Genomic DNA, 16,741 nt, shown 5'->3' with positions numbered 1-16,741 from the left:
GTACTGAACTAAGTGAACTATCTTTCCCAAAAAAGTAGAAAGTAAAACTAGTGGGAAAACCAAATTTTAAATAAAGTCCAAAGGGGAAGACAAAAAAAACTACTGCAGCTCATTTTCACAAATAATGGAGAGTTGGCAATGTAAAAATATACTGGACCCCAGTCATTTTATAGAACTCTTCAGTGCACTTAGGGTTGTTTCATGAAATTGAGATGGGGTGTATTTTTCTTTGGTCTACTCCCCTGTCAGAGTACAGTGATATAGTTTCAGAGCAGAAGACTTATGTTCCTTTTACCTCTGTCCTGACATAATATCGTCTAACTTATTTCTCTGTCTGTTGATTATAGACTCGAATTGCAGACTGGCGGGAAGGGGCTCTTAATGGAAACTACCTTAAACGAAAACTTCAGGATGCAGCAGAACAACTAAAACAGTATGAAATAAACGCCACTCCTAAAGGCTGGTCCTGCCACTGGGACAGGTACGCACTCTTCTCCCCTTTTCACCTTTCACCTTTGACATCTCAGACATGATTTGTGATCACCACCACCTGACGACGTGACAGCCTGTCTGGAGACTGAGAGCAGCTACAGTTAGCAGTGCTGGGCAGGCAAAGCCCCGCAAGCAAAAAGTCTGTGCCCGCCACACATTGGAGAAACAAAAAGCAATGTTTACAGTGTTCCATGTAACGGATTTTTTCCCAAGATTGGACAAAGCTGGTTTTTACTCTCCAGAGTGTTGCACGGAGTAGGGCGGGCTTGGGGGTTAAGCGCATGCGAGAGCTCTGTGCGCTTTACAGGACCTCTGGAAGCAACTACTCCTGATTAACCTCGGTGAAGTTAAGGAAAACTTCGTGGCTGAAGATGTGAATGAAGAACAAGATTACTATCCTCTGCCAGCAGGTCAGATGAAAATATTTCTTTATATATTTGGCTTTTCTTGGTTTTTTTTTTTCGTTATTTGAAATCTTTGCTCTTTTATTTTTCAGCTCCCAGATCCTCTCCCTCTCTTTAGCTTTCACTGTGTATGATACCAAGAATATGAAATGTGAATTCCACGGTCCAAGAGGGGAAGAGTCACCTTTCACAAACTTCGTTGTTCTCTTCTTTGGAAGGGAAATTAGTGTTCTAGGCGATTGAGTCCCTTCATTCATGAAACTTGAAACCCTGTTATGCATTGGCAAAAAAAAACAAAAAGAGAGAAAGCTGTTTTCTAAGTCGTGTTGGAGTGAGAGGGCTCAGGGCTGTATTCACAGAGCTGCTGGCAGTGCAAATAGCTTTGAATTATCCTTGGTTCTCCATCCTCAATTGTCAAAGCTCTTTGTTGCCTTTGTGAATAGCAGTCCGTAAGAAGAGGTTCGTCCCTGTGAGAGCAGACTGCTGTCCTGGGACAGGACCAAATGGAAGTGTCTTTGTAGGAGAATGGGTTTTAAAACATGTGTTTTCTTTCTTGTAATTTAGGGATCATAGACGATATTTCTATGTAAACGAACAGTCGGGCGAGTCTCAGTGGGAGTTCCCAGATGGTGAGGAGGAGGAAGAAGAAAGCGAAGCACAAGAAAGTAGAGACGAGACTCTTCCTAAACAGACCTTGAAAGACAAAACTGGCACTGATTCAAATTCTGCAGAATCCTCTGAGAATCCTACAGGTGCGACAGTTTACCCTGTATTAATTGGACAGAAATGTTTTCAGAGAAAAAAACTTCTGTTAATTTATATCATAAAAGAAGAAAAGAGTTTATACTAACATAAGCTTCTAATTGAAAAATAGTGGCTTGAACTTAAATAAGGAACTCACAAGTTATTCTTGTTGGAAACCAGTATACTATTGATATAATGTATCAGGCTCTGCACAAAATGAAAAGATGAGCCAATATACTTTGATTTCAAAGATTGTCCTATAACCATTCTATCATGCCACAGATATAGCTTTGTGTCTCCAAAAATAGGAAAGCTGATTAATGCTAAAGAACTAGATAGTTGAACTGTCAGCAATATCTATCTGGTGTGATAAGATTTGTTTTTACATTTCTGTAGAACATTTAATCTATTCATTTTGCAGCATTTCTCAACTCCACTAATCTTATAAGAAGTATAGTTGGTACAAATCAAAATGAGATGAAGAAATGATATGTAACTAGTACTTGTTTCAGAGAAGCAAAATCATTGCCCATTGAAAATCAACAATACCTTGCCCATTGAAAATCACCAACAATATCCTAGTATAAAACAATCAGAAATAGGATGTCTCATCCCGTTTAAGGTATTCTTAGAGGAATTCGGTTTTGTTATACTTTTTTTTTTTTTAAATAAAGCTTTCTTTGCTCCTCAGTTACTCTGAGGATCTGATAGCTCTTCAGAAAAGCCATAACTTGATTGCCACGTTATTAAAGAAGATACATTTTCCTCTCTCTCAGTCCATCTTTCTTGGAATGACAAATATAAGTGAGTAGCCATGACTGTGATTAACCACCTTTAATCTTAAAAACTGGTGGCTGTTTGTTAAAGTGATGGCATAGGAAAGCAAGAGTGTGTGTGTGGTTTCTAAAGTAATAGACTTTTGAAAGTAAATAAAATGTAATTTGTTGATGACATAGGGAGTGAAGAACTGAATTCTGTTGTCTTTTGCTTATCAAAAATGATGCCTTTCTACTGGCTCCCTGATCATAGTAGAAAAGTTCTGGTAATGTACCAAATGAAACTGGTCATGTATCAAATAATTTTGTTAACTTCTTAAAAAGCCTGGAAATCATCATCAGATCACCTTAAATTGAAAGACACATACCACTGCAGTTACAATTTTAGAACATAGCAAAAGGGCAGTTTTAATCTACTTCACATTTCAGAAGTGTATTTTCTCAAGTTACAGGATATTTCACCTCCTTTTCTCATAAAGAGATTTTCTTTTGCATACTTTCTCCTTTCGGTAGCAATAATAGACATGTCTAACAATAGATTGTTTTTTTTTTTGGTTTGTTTGCATTTTAGTAGTTAATGAACTGAAGGTGCTTGATAGTGGTTTTGGGTAGGTGATCCCACTCCTGGTCACTGTCTAATGTCCCTTCCTCGTATGTTCCAAAGTTGAAAATTGTGCAGTTAGCAACTCTGAATGTTCTGTGAACACATTAGAGTTAAGTATAAAACTATTGTCCCCCTCATTAATGACCTGCATGGTTGGTACTGTCTAGTAAGAGGTGGATCTCAAGCCACTCCTGTCTGATTAAAACAAAACTAGTTGTGGTGTAGGAAAAGTCACTGACCGATAAGCAGGCTGGGTGGAGTTGCTCATGCCTGTAATCCTAGTACCCTGGGAGGCTGCGGTAAAAGGATTACTGGAGGTCAGGAGTTTGAGACCAGCCTGAGCTAGAGTGAGACCCGTCTCTACTAAAAATAGAAAGAAATTAGCCAGGCATGGTGGCGTGTTGTTTGGGAGGCTGAGGCAGGAGGCTCATTTGAGCCTAGGAGTTCGAGGTTGCAGTGAGCTGTGATGACCCCACTATACTCCAGCCTGGGTAACAGAGCAATAACTTGTCTCCCCAAAACAAAAAAACAGCCACTGATAAACCAGATTATATTCATAAGCATCTCTTTATTGAGAACCCCTAAAACCATATGATAAACTTGATCTAAATAAAATAAAAACCTTGTACAGAGGCCTGTGGGATTTAAGAGCAATATTGATCACTGTTGTGAGTCTATAAAGACAGTTTACATATGTTCTTGATCAGCTCAGCAGTGACTAAAACCATCTTTTAAAGAAGCAAAATTACTATAGTATGAGGAGCCAAGGAAGTTTCAAAGTTCTGTTCATCTTTCTCAATCATTTTTAATCATACTGTTTCAATGTTTGGATTTAATATCATGTCTAAAGATGAAGTAATATTTCACGATATCAAACATGTCTGTCTTACTGGGCAGTCTGTCTTATTGGGTCTTAAATTTAAATGCTTTTTTTTTAAGCTCTATGGTGGAACTATATAATTTTTTACTTTAAATTGCTAAACTAGCCTCTTGGTTTAAAATACTAAACAATAATTTCTCTTTGGTGGAAAATAAAGGAAGGCTACCTGTGAATAGAAATAAAGATGCTTAGAAAAACAAGGTTCTTGGAAAATTAAAAAGTTGTATCCCCACCCTATTCAATCTTTAAGCTTATAGTTTTAAAACCTTTTAGCACATAAAAGCTTTGTATATCATTTAATCTCTCCTGGGACTTCAGACCTCGACATGCTCTTAAATGGCAAAAGTACCAACTGGATTAAATTTAGAAAGGAGAAGCATCATTGTAATATGATATTCATGTATATTCAGACTAGCATTTCTTGAAGTTCATTGTGTTTAAACTAAAGGAGATGATTATCGATGTTAAGACATAGCTTTTATGTTTTGAGTACACTTTGGCGGTCTCCCATCCAAATACTGACAGGGCCCGACCCTGCTTAGCTTCCGAGGGCAGACAGGATCCGGCGCGGTCAGGGCGGGGTGGCTGCAGACTTGAGTACACTTTGGGATTAAGTATTATTATTTTCACATCAGACAGGGGTAAAGTTCTTACCTTGTAACAAAGTTTGAGAGAGGCACATCTCATACATGAACGTGAAAACCCAATCATCACAAGTAGGCAACCACAAAAGGATCCAAGATTCAAGTGTTCTAAAAATGCTCCTTGTATGTGGCTAAATTTATCAAGTCTAGTTTAATATCGTATTTACACAAGATTTAGTTAATTCTGATTAGCTTTGTTGGAGGTCGTAAACCACATTATTAACCTTGAACCTACTGTTTTTCCTTGTTCCTCTGTGTAGCAGCATGTCACCATCATAATCATATCAGTATAGCATTATGCTTCAAGATGAGAAACCTACCGATATTATAAAATCTTGTTTTCTTACCTACCATATGTTGTGGTTAGTTTAGAGGAAGGAGGTTTCATCTTTAATAATTAAGTTATTAATTTTCAATGTTTGTTGCCTTAGTTCTGATGTAATGTTGATGTGCTATTATATAATGTAGGCTGCCTGGCCATAATCAGACTTTATTTGTCTAAAAGTTAATGTATGCATTAATATTAGATATGGCCAAATAAAAACATTTAATGAGTCATTTGAAATTTTTTAGCTGGAAAACTGCATTCACATTTTCTAGTGAATTTTTTTTCCAGTGCACTTTCCCTTAGCAGTAAGCAACCATCTTAAAATAATTGTGGAAATAATATGAATCATACTAAAGTCTTTTGTTATACAATGTATTATCTATCTGTTCCATCAAAAAGTAAAGCTACTCTAAAAGCCAAATGGCTCATAGTCGCTTTGGTTTTACCTTGTTGAGTGCCAGTTTGGTGTATTTTGAACAAAAGCCATGTAAATGGCCTTATCCCTTCCCTAGAGCCTTTCATAACTGAACCTTATTTAATCTACCATTTTGACCATGAAATATAACAGGTGTCTGCATCTGTCTATCTATTCCACGAGAAATGAGATTTATTTTTTTACTGAGATTTCTAAAGCTCTTGGATTTCTGATGTCTCACCAGGAAATCTTAGTGAAATAGGAAGTACTAGATGAGGAGTCATACTTGGGCTCTGGCCCTGGCCTGGCCACTAAAACCTGTATGATCTTGGGCAAGTCAGTTCCTGCCTGGGTTTCATTACCTTTAAAGGAGGAGGTTGAAATAGATGATTTCTCATGTCTCTTCTACTCCTAAATTCTATGATTTTAGGGAGAAAACCCCCTTCAGCATTCCTGGGATATATATCTAATAGTCCCATATATTGTGAAACTTCCCTATTGACGATAAAGAGGGATGGGGAAGGCTACAAGTAAGTATATCCTCCTATTTTCTCTAATCTTTAAAGGTTTTCCCGGCAGAGACAGAACAGTAATCAATGTTGGCATTTGTAAAATTTGAGGAAAGCTGATCCTGAGTTTTTTAGTGCAGTTTCTTAACTCAAACTTCAGCAACAGCGATTTTCAATTTTCTGCGTCTTCAAACACCTCTTTTTTAAAATCTGAATTATCATTTACATTTAATATTTGTCTTCCTAAATTTCCCTTTTCTCATCACAAAACTAAATTACCTCCAACTTATGTTTCTGTGATTGAACTAATGAATGTAGTTTACACAAAGATGTGAAGGAGTGATAGAGTTGACAGTAGCACCTTGCAAATGGATTTTTTTAAAGAAGTATTATATGTTTAATGCTTAAAAGTCTGAATGCACAATCACCATTATAGAAGTACTGGTGGTCAATACAATGTATTAGAACTATGGACAATGCAGAGTTGTATCAAAGAGTTAGTATCAAAATCTTTCTTACACTGTAGACTTTCACAAAACTTAATGACATCAAGCAAATGGGTTTTTTTAAAAACTTAGTAGCTCAGGCCAAGTGTGGTGGCTTATGCCTGTAATCTCAGCACTGTGGGAGGATCACTCGAGGCCAGGAGTTTGAGACCATCCTGGGCAACATAGCAAGACCCCATTTGTAAATGTAAAAATTAGCTGTGCATGTGGTGGCATGCGCCTGTGGTCCAGCTACTCAAGAGGATCACTTGAACCCAGGAGTTCAAGGCTGTAGTGGGTGACAGAGTAAGACCCTGTCTCTGGGGGAAAAAAACCCCAAAACTAATAACCGAAAATAATCAAAATGGGTAGAATTTTTGAGGGTGTTTTGAATGGATACTTCTCTGGGTCACCTCCACTCAAAAATAAAATACAGGGGGCTCAGTATTTGCATATGTACATCATAACACTCACGCCTTCGCTTTTGAAATAAAAAAGACCCCAGGGTATTACCTTCTACTTACATATGCTGAAACTGAGTGTTTCAAATCAAAAACTCCAAACTACAGATTCAGATGACTGAATTTCTCATCTAAGTTGGTGTGATCTTCTTCATTTACTTATCCATAAATCTGGACCCAAAGGTCAAGACTAGTGTAACACAGATGGGGGAAGTGCTAAGTATGAGATTCATAAATTTACTTTCCTGGAAGTCATTTCTGAACTAAGTTAATATTTTAGTGGCATCAATGTAGAATTAGATGCCTGTGGGTCAAATTTTTGTTGGTGCAGGAGCCAGACCTTGCTGTTTGAAACCGCTTTCCATATTCTTTGCATATTGTGCTAGGTTCCTGCAGATGTTTGTCTCATTGATCAATTGAATGTTTCTATGAATAGAAGTCAGGGAGTTTTTGTCTTGCTTTTTCCCTAACTCTTATCTGTTTTCATAGGTTCTCTTTGTAAAGAATCCTTTTCTGGTCAAGTTTCTTCTTCATCACTCATGCCACTTACTCCATTCTGGACCCTCCTTCAGTCAAATGTTCCTGTGCTTCAACCTCCATTACCCTTGGAAGTGCCACCACCCCCACCTCCACCCCCCGAATCACCTCCACCCCCTCCACCTCCACCGCCTCCTGTAGAAGATGGTGAGATCCAGGAGGTTGAGATGGAGGATGAGGGAAGTGAGGAGCCTCCTGCTCCAGGAACAGAGGAGGATACTCCTTTGAAACCTTCAGCACCAACCACAGTTGTAACTAGCCAGGTAAGTAATGGGTTTTGACATTTTGAATGATTTGGGGGACTGGAGCTTGATTGGCATCATTTTATTTTAGAAAAGTATGTTTAACCAGGGCCTTCAGCCACTGACCAGAATGTTTGTGTTTCAGAGTTCAGTTGATTCTGCCATCTCTAGTTCCCCTTCCACTAAAGCAATAAAGAGAAAAGCTACAGAAATTAGCACTGCCGTGGTTCAGAGGTCAGCTACCATTGGTAGTTCTCCAGTTCTCTACAGCCAATCAACTATAACTACAGGTAAGCATGGTGATTAAAGTGTGGTTGTTTTCAATGTAATTTTTTCTGTTTCCAGCCTTAGATGCCATAATTGAAGAAATGTTAAAGGCTTTTGATTGCAAAGACTATTTATATGCATTCCTTTCAGTTACTAAAAAGCCACTGTAAACAATTTGGTATGTATTCTTCCAGATTGTCTTCTGTACGTTTATGTACATCAGTGATATTGATGTTTAAGCATGTTAATGCTAAGGTATTAAAAAATGAATATTTTGCTACTAGCAAACATGGCTATATTTTTTAGAAAAAAGTATATTGGAATCATTTTGTAGGTAATATAACCCTCAGTTCCCTTTTTCCTTATCTTCCTTCTGTTCTTGTGACAGTGTCCTTTTTATAGTATCATTTTATGTTTTCTGTTAGGTCACCAGGCAACAGGGATTGGGAACCAGGTGACAGGGATTGGACACCAGACAATTCCAGTTAGTCATCCAGCAGCAGGAATGGGCCATCAGGCCAGAGGAATGAGCCTACAGTCAAATTACCTTGGACTAGCAGCAGCACCTACAATTATGAGTTACGCTGAATGTTCTGTCCCAATTGGAGTGACTGCTCCATCATTGCAGCCAGTCCAGGCCCGAAATGCTGTGCCTGCTACTGCTGTTATAGAACCACCACCTCCTCCTCCTCCTCCTCCACCACCACCACCACCAGCTCCCAAAGTGCCACCACCTGAGAAGACGAAAAAAGGAAAGAAAGACAAGGTATGATAACTCTCTTGTTAAAAAACTTTTATTATTAAAAAATTTATTGAGGTGATACATAACATAAATTTAACCATTTTCAAGTGTACAATTCTGTAGCATTTAGTACATTCACAATATTATACAACCAACACCTCTGTCTTGTTACAAAACATTTTCATTAACACAAAAGAACACCCTGTACCTATAAAATAGTCACTCCCCATTATCCTTTCCGTATCCCCTGGGGACCACCAGTCTGCTTTTTGTCTCTGGTTTTACCTATTCTGGACAGTTCATATAAATGGAATCATGCAATATGTGACTTTTTTTGCCTGACTTCCTTCACTTAGCTTTATGTTCTTGAGGTTTGTCCATGCAGCATGTGTATTCCTAGTACTTCATTCCTTGTGGCTGAATAATGAATGTTCCATTGTGTTATATATGCCACAATTTTTGCATCCATTTGTTAGTTGATGGACATTTGGATTGTTTCTGCCTTTTGGCTGTTATGAATGAATAGGGCCACTGTAAACATTCATGTGCAAGTATTGAGTAGTTTTTTAAAATTCTTTTGTGTATATACCAATACTGGTTATTTTCCGTTTTTATGGGTTTTGTTTTTATTATGCCCATGCTAGTGGGTCTGAAGTGGTATATATCATTGTGGTTTTGATTTCCATTTCTCTAATGACTACTGATGTTGAACCATTTTTCATTTTCTTGGCTATTTGTCTATTTTTGTTGGAGAAATGTCTTGTCAGTTCCTTTGCCAATTTTTGAATTGGCTTGTTTATCTTTTTGTTGAATTTTAAGAGTTCTGTGTATATTCTAGGTACAAGTCCCTTATAACATACGATTTGCAACTATTTTCTCCTAGTCTGTGGTCTGTCTTTTCCTTCTTTTTTTTTTTTTAATTGTGTCTTTTGAAAAGGAAACGTTTTAAAAATTACATGTCCAATTTTTCAGTTTTTTAAAAACAATTTTATATTAGTAGTTCTTGGCATTTATATGTAGGTCATTGATTTCATTTTAACATATATGGTGTGAAGTAGAGGTCCAACTTTATTCTTTTGCTTGGCACCCTTGTCAGATAAGTTGAATAAAATGCATAGGTTTATTTCTGTACTCTTAATTGTATTTCATTTATCTGTATGCCTGTCCTTGTGCCAGTACTTACTATACTGGGTTTTGGGCAGGCGGGTGGTGGGGGTTGCGGTTTAGAGACAAAGTCTCACTCTGTCACCCAGGCTGGAATGCAGTGGCGTGATCATAGCTCCTGTAGCCTTGAACTTTTGGTTTCAAAACAATCCTCCTGCCTCAACTTCCTGAATAGCTGAGCTGCACCACGATGCCCAACTAATTATTTTTTTTTTTTTTCAGAGACAGGGTCTTAAATTCCTGGGCTCAGGTGATCTTCCCACCTCAGCCTCCCAGATAGCTGGGATTACAGATGTGAGCCATTCCTCCTGGCTTCATGATAGGCCATTATTTAAAAAAAAAAAAATAAATCCTTAATGCCTCTACTAGTCAAGAATATTTGGGGCTAGGCGCAGCTGCTCACACCTGTAATCCTAGCACTCTGGGAGGCTGAGGCAGGAGGATCACTTGAGCCCAGGAGTTTGAGGTTGCTGTGAGCTAGGCTGACGCCACAGCATTCTAGCTTGGGTGACAGAGTGAGATGAGACTCTGGCTCAAAAGAAAAGAAAAAAAATATATATATTTGGGACCACTATATATTTTCAATCATTTTGCTAAAGAGTTTCATGGGCAGGCCGAGCGCGGTAGCTCACGCCTGTAATCCTAGCACTCTGGGAGGCCCAGGCGGTTGGATTGTTTGAGCTCAGGAGTTCGAGACCAGCCTGAGCAAGAGCGGGACCCCGTCTCTACCAAAAACAAAGAGAAAGAAATTAATTGGACAGCTAAAAATATATAGAAAAAATTAGCCGGTCGTGATGGTGCATGCCTGTAGTCCCAGCTACTCGGGAGGCTGAGGCAGTAGGATTGCTTGAGCCCAGGAGTTTGAGGTTGCTGTGAGCTAGGCTGACGCCACAGCACTCTAGCCTGGGAAACAGAGTGAGACTCTGTCTCAAAAAAAAAAAAAAAAGAGTTTCATGGGCAGTTGACTAGAAAGTAAACTAGGAAAAAAGGAGTTTTTACCACTTAATCTTTGTTCCTTTGACTGTAATGCTCCCCTATTTAAAGGGTGCTCACATGGCCAGTGCAACTCTTTGGCTCCATGGTTTCAAATGTCATAGGCCATACATAACATCTGAAACATAACTTATTTTCCCATGACAGATGGGAATCAAATATGCTAAAAATTCACTGGACTCGATAGAAGTCAAAGTGAAACAGCAGTAACTATACCTAGATCTGTAATTTTTAATCATCAATGTTAAGTGAGAGATTTTACCCCAGTGACCTCTCTGCTCATGTGGCCATTATTAATCTGTCTTATTTTTATTTGGTTGATTCCATGCTAACCCAGAATAGTCTGTGTTGGATCTTGTTGGAAGGGTGTGTGTGCAGTAAGACAGGTTGTGCCAAAGGCGAAATGACAGAATTGAATATGGGGGAGTGTGTGTGGAGGGAGCTGAAGGTCTGAGTGTGACACATGGGCATTCATTTCCCCAGAAAGTTAATTACTATCCATGACAGTCAAACTGGGGTATCAGGAAGGGTGGCAAGTAACATAAAAAGACTGAAAATGTTAAGCTTATTGTCTCAGAATTTTGGGGACCTTATTCAAGAAATCTGTTGCCCCAAGTGTAAGCAGGAAAATAACCTCCAGCCCCCATACATGAGTACAGCACTCAGTCACAGTTACTCTTACCTGTCAAGCTTATAGCATAACCCGGTCAGGTCTTCATACACATGGTTCTGTTTCTCTTCAGACACATAGGGATAAAAATTTGTCTTAGCAACGTCTAATATATTTGTTAGGTATTCTCCCTGGGGGTTAGGATTTAGCAGTGAATCAGACAGACAAAAATCTGACTGGGTGCAGTGTCTCATGCCTATAATCTCCGCACTCTGGGAGGCCAGAGCAGGAGGATTGCTTAAGCTCAGGAGTTCAAGACCAGCCTGAGCAAGTGTGAGACCCCGTCTCTACTAAAAACAGAAAAATTAGCCAGGCATGGTGATGCATGCCTGTAGTCCCAGCTATTCAGGAGGCCGAGACAGGAGGATTGCTTGAGCCCAGGAGTTTGAGGCTGCAGTGAGCTATGAGGATGCCATTATACTCTATCCAGGATGACGACAGAGGAAGACTCTGTCTCAAAATAATAATAATAATAAAAAAATAAAAACTTTTTATTAAAAAGAACAGACATAAATCTTGCTTTTGTAGAGCTTTTCTTCTGGCAGGGGTGGGTGTGGGAAGACATATAAGGAAAAGATATATATGTTAAGTGTTTTTCTACTATTAAAGTACATGTTTGTTACAGGTAATTTAGAAGATGAAAATAAGGCCAAAGAAGAAAAATAAAATTTATTGTATCTTCTCTCAGGACAAACCTAATCATTGATACATTTATAATTTTATAGGTGTTTTTAAGCAGCCCTTTTGGTTTATAGTTGGTAGAAATTTCTGGCAAGAATTTAGAATAGTATTTATTTTCTGTATGTGTTATTTTAATTGAGTTTTAAAGTCCACTTACTCCTTAGAACAAGGAAAAAATCTTGATCTCCAGTGTTTAAGACTCATTTCTTAGGCCAGGTGCAGCAGCTCACACCTATAATCCTAGCAGTGTGGAAGGATTGCTTGAGCTCAGGAGTTGGAGACCATGGTGCCTGAGCAAGAACAAGACCTTGTCTCTACCAAAAAATAGAAGAAATTAGCCGGGCGTGGTGGTGAATGCCTGTTGTCCCAGCTTCTTGGTAACCAAGGCTGAGGCAGGAGGATTGCTTGAGCCCAGGAATTTGAGGTGGTAGTGAGCTATGATGGCACCATTGCGCTCTTACCTGGGGCAACAGAGCAAGACTCTGACTCCAAAAAAAAAGACTCATGTCTTTATATATTATATTCTCTCTGACCTTTAACCTTTGTTACAGGCAAAGAAGAGTAAAACCAAAATGCCATCTTTGGTAAAGAAGTGGCAGAGTATCCAGCGTGAGTTAGATGAAGAGGACAATTCTAGTTCTAGTGAAGAAGACCGGGAATCAACTGCACAGAAGCGAATTGAAGAGTGGAAACAGCAGCAGCTCGTTAGGTAAAAGAAAAGGGATCATAGATGGGATAGATTGTGGTTGTTGTTGTATTAGAACAGTTACAGTCTTAAGATCACAACCCTTAATTTTTGCTATTCTTTATAAACTTAAACAGTTTTTAATTCATAGAAATGTCTATTTCTCTATAAAAATCATGGTCTAGCCTTTTTTAAAAAGGAATTTAAACAAAGCAAATCCACATTTCTATTCCATTTTTGAAGGCATTTATACTGAAATAGGCACTGTTCTGTGAATGCAACTAACGTTTCATCAGTTGTCAGTGCATAATCCTGGAACATAACCGTCTCATAAATACCAATGCCAGATTTCAAATTCACCTCTGATAGCTTCTAACTTAATTTATATTTATAAAAGCGTCCAATGCACCCATTCTGGTAATTGCAAGATAAAATTTGAGTTTTAATCCTTACAAATAAAATTGCTCAAAAGAGAAACATTAGTTGCAAGGGTCACTGATGGCATATTCAAGGTTAAATATACCTGCCATGAAGAATCATAACTCCTATGGGCTAACAAAAACTTTAATAAGAAGATGTTTTATTCTTTCAGTGTGGCTTTAATGGTTATTGGAGATATATTTATAGAAAATAAATATGCACTTAATATATATACATAAACAGAGAATGTGGATATATGTGTTTGGTTGGCCTATCAGAATTTAAAAATTTGAAGAATAGACTTACATTTAGCTGATAAACTTAAAAGATTTTCATAAACATAGATGTGATAGATCAGGTTTTCCGTTTTAGAGGTTTTTAATTGCTAGGAAATGAACAGTTTTGCTCTTTTTCTTTCCAGTGAAGTAATCTGTATGTTGTTTTCACAGTGGCATGGCTGAGAGAAATGCTAATTTTGAAGCCCTTCCTGAGGATTGGCGAGCAAGACTGAAGAGAAGGAAAATGGCTCCAAACACATAGTTTTTTAAATTTAGAGAAATTTTTTAATTTGTGTTCATTTCAGAGTCTTAACCAGTTTTACTGTTGTCAAATAAACTATAAATGTTATGGGGGAGACCATATAAATTTCCTAGACAAGAACATACGCATACAAAGTTTTCACCCTTGTGAAATGTAATTTTTCTGTTTTGCTGAAAGGTGAGGTGATTGGAATTGCTTTAACCTGGCTGCCTTTATTCTCACACTGGCAAAATTAGCATGTTAGGTATATTAACCTCATCAGTCTTGAGAAACATGTGGCACATGCGTCTGACACTTCCGTAGAGGGCTCATTGACAAAAAGTGAAGAATTTTCCTGCCTAATAGAGGTTCATTTAGTTCTAGTGTGGCACATGCTCTCATTAACTTCTACTCCAAAACAAGTGCAATTCATACGGCAGCTCTGTATTCGACCTTGCTTCACTGAGATAGTCAGGATCTCTCTCTGACCTCTTCCTTTAGTCTCCTCCACCTGAAGTGCAGAGGTATGTCAAGTGGTTTACCTTGTGCTGAGAGATGGCCACATTCTTTCGTCTTTCTCACAAATTCTAGAACTGGTAGCTCAGTCATTTCACACACTAGGTGGCATATTTGAATTTTAATACAAGCAGAAACAGCAGCTTGTATTATATCCTTGATTTTGAGAATTTTCCCCTCGTGTATGTGACAGTAAATGCAACAAAAGCCACTCTGTATCAGTGTGTTTCCATTGTCTTACCCTGGTCTGAAATCACCTCCCTTTGTGTGAATGTATTCTACATAAAATTCCAGTATTTAAAAGGCAGTTTACTGTTCTGTACTTTCTGTTGTACCACAATCAGGTAAAAGTCACTTTAAACTGAAGAAAAGGCAAATTGTGTTTTAAAGCTGTTTGTATTTCTCCAGTTTCTGACCTTGTAAATTTGTATATATGCACTAATAAAGCTTTTTTTATACTTCTGCTTGGTTTTCCTTTTGCTCTTCAAAGCCTGTTACCCTTGATTATGTAACCAGGACTTATTTTAAGTCAATTAATTGTTTTTTCTCATTGAATACAGTGCAGGGCATGTGCAAACCAATTGAGGAACACCTTTCAGGAAAAGAGCATCAAGATCTTGGGCAGGAATTTAGGGGATTGGTGGGGCAGGGTTAGAAAACAGGCCTACAGCACCAGATGGTGCTGTGTGACTTAAGTTTTTGGTTATACTCTGTAATATTAACTATTATTTGACCTACTTATGTCCTGGAACTGATGTAATGTGGTTAAAAAATAAAGGTGCTTTATAGCTTTTCTTTCCCACTTTGATTCTAAAAATAATAGATGCTTTGGGTTATCTTCATATAAAGTTAACCAAAGACAATAATTTGAATTTTATTCCAGTATATTTCTATGCATCTAATTAAAATTTTTTTAAACTAATAAGTCGAAATGCGTGGTGTTTATTTGCTAACTTTGTTTCTTGTAGTTTTTCAATGTAGAAGGTAATTTTTCTGTTCTGACCGCGGCGTGGAGAAAATAAACATGAGGTGAAAGAAGAGCAGCTCCCTTAGAGCAAAGCATAAGTTACCTAAAGCTAAGGAACAGCAAACGAGCTTGGATATACGTTGAAGACTACTGGCATTGTACTCATCAGTACGATTTCAATCCCCAGATTGGGGGTGTAATGTATGAAGGAGGAAGAAGGAGTCTCAATCACGTCGCCCACCAACCTTAACCTTCCCAGGGCTCCTGACTTCCTCCTTGGGGGCGGAGCCCAGCTCCCCGGAAACCCGTGGCCGCCCCGCCTTCCCGCTTCCTGCTCGCGGTTGCTAGGCTACCCTGGCCCGCACAGAAAGCGGTGACTGGAGCGCGCTGCAGCGTGTCCTCTCTCTGGTGCACAGCCTGGCCCCTGGACCATGCATGCCTGGCTTTCCGCCTAGCCCAGGCTCCTCTGCTGCCGCGGGCGCTTCGCCCACCCCTGCTGCCCGGGACAGGCTGGGGCTTGGAGGTGGTCGCACCTTTCGTCTGCCCTCTTAGGTTTCGAAATCTCTGCTTCCCCTACTTCTTTCGACCCATGGGACCAAACAGCTCGGGACCCCTGAATTCCCTTTTCAGGGCCCATTCTCCCGACCCCTGACCTTTCTTTTCCATCTACCCCCACCTCTTTCAGTTTCCCGTAGCGTCCTGGTGGCGGGCTTCTCCCTCCTCAGGGAGAGGGACACATGGGGCCAGCAAGGGGCCTGGCACCTCGGGAAGAAGCGGGAAGACAGCCTTCCCTGACTCCTCAGGTGCGCCTCCCAGCCTCATGGTGGGAACCACCAGGCGGGTCTTTCTTTGAGGAGAGGCTGGGATGGCAGGGTTTCCTCATGTCAAGGGAAAGCCGGAGGTGGGGTGCGGGGAGGAGAGCTATCGAGCGTTTTTTCACTTGTCCTGTTCGGCTTTGTAGCGTCTCCTGTGTAATCAGCCTCTTATTTGGAAATTGGGCAGGAGTTGCAGTTGCACGCCAGTGTCACTGACTGGTCTCCAGCATACCATGCAGAAGTAACATGTTCCCAGCACTGGAAACAGACCTAAAGCAGAAGGTCGGTACACACTCCTCTCCGGGAACTCCGCAGAAATCCAGTACTAGATCAGAAGGGATATTCTGGTGGCACCTTTATCCAGCTGGAGGTCTTGATCTCCAAGACAGAATAATGTGCATGAATGTCTTTCACTTGTATTGTTTACAGAAGCTCTCAAGTACACTGCCCAATGCAACAATGCTTGTGTACTTTTTAAGAGTTTATTATCCGTCCAAAGGACGATTCTGATTGAGTTGGCCTTTTCTTTCACAGGCTCTTCTTGATCCTTATGAAGACTTTATGTACCGTCACCTCCAGTATTATGGCTATTTTAAAGGTAGTACTGCATTCTTATCTAACTACCTTTCCTGGGGTCTGGAAGTGAATTTTTCATTAACTGGGATAGTTGTACTTGAATAGACTAATACATAATTTTTCTAGTACCACTTGATGGAAAGTACTTCCTTTCCCTATTGATCTGCTATGTCACCTCTCAAGTGACTGAGTTACTTTATACAAA

The 16,741-nt window shown here is 39.3% G+C and overlaps 2 protein-coding genes across 2 annotated transcripts in view; both read left to right on the top strand.

Annotated features, from left to right (window-relative positions):
- The window catches only part of FNBP4 (formin binding protein 4), a 37,561-nt gene extending 22,919 nt beyond the window's left edge, over positions 1 to 14,642 (top strand). Inside the window, exons 5-11 of the mRNA XM_012645222.1 lie at positions 348 to 481; positions 1,461 to 1,648; positions 7,232 to 7,542; positions 7,667 to 7,811; positions 8,214 to 8,554; positions 12,590 to 12,747; positions 13,593 to 14,642. Of these exons, the coding sequence (XP_012500676.1) occupies positions 348 to 481; positions 1,461 to 1,648; positions 7,232 to 7,542; positions 7,667 to 7,811; positions 8,214 to 8,554; positions 12,590 to 12,747; positions 13,593 to 13,683 (1,368 nt within the window). The 3' untranslated portion in view covers positions 13,684 to 14,642. The remainder of the gene's footprint in view (positions 1 to 347; positions 482 to 1,460; positions 1,649 to 7,231; positions 7,543 to 7,666; positions 7,812 to 8,213; positions 8,555 to 12,589; positions 12,748 to 13,592) is intronic.
- Positions 14,643 to 16,206: 1,564 nt separating this feature from the next.
- The window catches only part of AGBL2 (ATP/GTP binding protein-like 2), a 61,791-nt gene continuing 61,256 nt past the window's right edge, over positions 16,207 to 16,741 (top strand). The window contains exons 1-2 of the mRNA XM_012645104.1: positions 16,207 to 16,242; positions 16,495 to 16,558. Of these exons, the coding sequence (XP_012500558.1) occupies positions 16,207 to 16,242; positions 16,495 to 16,558 (100 nt within the window). The remainder of the gene's footprint in view (positions 16,243 to 16,494; positions 16,559 to 16,741) is intronic.

Source organism: Propithecus coquereli, unplaced genomic scaffold, assembly GCF_000956105.1.
Source record: "Propithecus coquereli isolate 6110/MARCELLA unplaced genomic scaffold, Pcoq_1.0 Scaffold227, whole genome shotgun sequence".
Lineage (NCBI taxonomy): Eukaryota > Metazoa > Chordata > Mammalia > Primates > Indriidae > Propithecus > Propithecus coquereli.
Note: the sequence above shows the minus strand (reverse complement) of the source record. Positions and strands in the feature narration are given on the sequence as shown.